This window comes from Furipterus horrens, unplaced genomic scaffold (genome assembly GCF_987537825.1).
Source record: "Furipterus horrens unplaced genomic scaffold, mFurHor1.1.pri manual_scaffold_12, whole genome shotgun sequence".
Taxonomy (NCBI): domain Eukaryota; kingdom Metazoa; phylum Chordata; class Mammalia; order Chiroptera; family Furipteridae; genus Furipterus; species Furipterus horrens.
In genome coordinates, this window is record NW_028327182.1 from 80,740,486 (window position 1) to 80,743,038 (window position 2,553).

The following is a 2,553-nucleotide window of genomic DNA, read 5'->3' on the forward strand; positions in this document are numbered from 1 at the left end:
CAATAAGCAGCCTTATGACAACTTATTAACCATTGCTGTGCCAGCAAGCTTACTTTCAGATGCTACAGGGACATGGGAGTAGGAAGGAGAAGTAACTTTATTTTTTTATTTTTTTATTTTTTGGAGGGACTGGTTCTTTATTTTAAAAAGACATTTGTCAATTTTCAGTATCAAAATAGTTGTACTATTGGTTTCTCTTTCTCCCAATCGGTCCCCAAAGAGACCACATCAAAGGAGAGTACATTTTAAGCCAATAAGCTGAAGGATGCAAACCTAACGGACCTCACAGAAACCTCACTGTAAGGGGATACTGGGTAAGGAAAGAAACTTAAACATCAGCACACTGCCAACCCAGACTGTAGAGCACTTTCACAGCCAGATGGGGTGGCCAGTGCACCCCAACCCCAAAGAAGCGAAGTTTCAAAATAATATAAAATTTAAAAACAGTTTTGTACATAAACTATTCAAGATTTCTCCAGCACTAACTGATAAAAAGCACAATGAGATGGCACTTTTAGAGACAGCAGCTTCAGACCCAGAAAAGGGTAATGAGATGAGTTTCATATGGCTAAATCAGTGGCAAAAACATAATATTCTTTCTTTCAAGGAGGCATGAGAGCGAATAATTTGTCACTTCAACATCAGGGGCACATAATCCACTTTGTGAGCCACTGAGAAAGGGGTAGAGGTGGGACAAGGATTTGGTCTCAGACAGAGGTATCACCATTTTAATTTGTTTGGTCACTTTTGATGAAAAAAAATTACCTTAAAGCTGAAACCTGAACATCAATTTTTTTGGGCTAACTCCTCCTGTAATCACCTTTCTGGTTTGGCTGGTACTCTGCACAAATCAGTGATGCCCCACAGTGAGTCTTTCTCTGGGCTCTGTTTGGCTCTCAGTAAGGCAGGCCCATACCCTTTCCCTCCTCTATGGAGAAGACAATACGGGTTAAGCTGAAAAATTACCTTCTAAAAGTGAAAAGGATTAGACTGCTACTTGAGAACTGTGGATATGGAATGTTTTACAAATGGTTGCTACAACAAAAAGGTAATTACAAAATGTGTACATCACAACATGCTTTTAAAGACAATTTGCATTGTGCTCACATTCCCTTAAATGTTGTTCCCAAAGGTGCTCAACCTCTAGCCCAACTATAATCTATGGGAGAGGCAAGGACAGTCTGGCGGGGGAGAGAGGGGTGGAAAAAAATTGGGTGAGGATGGCGGGTAGGGAAAAGCGAAAGGAGAAAGCAGCCTTCCTGTTAAAGATCAGCCCTCAGTTTAAAGGTCAGCTTCTGGCAGACTGGCCTCAGGCGGAGTCAGAGTCACAGGGAGGAGCAGCGGCAGGGCAGGACTGGGGTGGCTCTACATCTCATTCAGGTCAAGCAGAATCTGGTCCAGCATCCTTTGTGTACAGAGGTGTTCTTCTTTGGTGCATTTCAGTTTATCTTCCAAGTCATCAATTGTCTTTTCCAGCTTGGCTACCGATCTCTCAGCAAACTCAGCACGGTTCTCTGCCTCCTTGAGTTTATCAGTAAGAATCTTTATCTCCTCCTCATATTTGTCTTCTTTTTGAGAGTACTTTTCTTCAGCAGCACTCAGACACTTCAGAGTCTGGTCCATCAGTCTGATCTGCTCATCCATCTCTCGGCAACGGGACTCTGCCAGCTCAGCTCGTTCCTCTGTGCGTTCCAAATCTCCCTCAATAATCACCAACTTACGAGCCACCTCTTCATCCTTCCTATCTGCCTCTTCTGCAATGTGCTTAGCTTCCTTGAGTTGGATTTCCTGGAGTTCCATCTTTTCTTCATCTTTTAAAGCTCTGTTTTCATTAACCTTCATACCTCTCTCACTCTCATCGGCAGCTTTCTCAGCTTCCTCCAGCTTTTGCAGGGCAGTGGCTAGGCGTTCCTGAGCACGGTCCAGCTCCTCTTCAACCAACTGGATCCTACGGTTCAAGGAGGCCACCTCAGCCTCAGCATCAGCTGCCTTCTTCTCTGCCAGCTCCAGTTTCTCCTGGGCATCTTTCAAAGCTTCAGAATACTTGTCCAGCTCATCTTCAATTCCTTTCAGCTTCTTCTGCATAGCTGCCAGTTCATCTTCCAGCTGTTTACTTCTTTCTTCCGCCTGCTTCTGCTCAGCTTCAGCTTGCTCTGCCCGATCCAGAGCATTCTCCTTGTCCAGCTTCAGCATCTGCATCTTTTTCTTAATGGCCTCCATCACGAGCAATGGCTGTTGGTGAGCTCACCTGTGAACAGTGGAAACTGGAGACTAGGGCAAGAAAGGAAGTTGCTGCTAGCTGAGTCAGGAGAAGTAACTTTAGAAAAAATCTTCTTATGTAACTGTTAATAAAAATATATCAATATTTGTGTCTAAATAAAATACTTATTTTCCTTATAACTTGCTAAATAAATAAAATGAAAGAACAGAGAAAGAGAAAACTTGACATTGAAGGAATAATATAAAGAAAGAAAGCAAAAAATATAAACAGCCACAACTTAACAGTAGAAGAACAAAGTGAAGATTAGCAAATCATTCCCATAGTTTACAATT

At 42.6% G+C, this 2,553-nt stretch overlaps 1 protein-coding gene across 1 annotated transcript; it reads right to left on the minus strand.

Annotated features, from left to right (window-relative positions):
- Positions 1–745: 745 nt before the first annotated feature.
- LOC149996481 (uncharacterized) lies at positions 746–2,298 on the minus strand. Its single transcript, XM_090258314.1, has one exon. It carries the CDS (start codon positions 2,218–2,220, stop codon positions 1,366–1,368), a length of 855 nt encoding a protein of 284 aa, XP_090114440.1. The 5' UTR covers positions 2,221–2,298; the 3' UTR covers positions 746–1,365.
- Positions 2,299–2,553: the final 255 nt, after the last annotated feature.

Bases quoted from the DNA above. Each gene is read 5' to 3' on its own strand.
- LOC149996481 (XM_090258314.1), bottom strand. From the start codon at position 2,220: ATGGAGGCCATTAAGAAAAAGATGCAGATGCTGAAGCTGGACAAGGAG.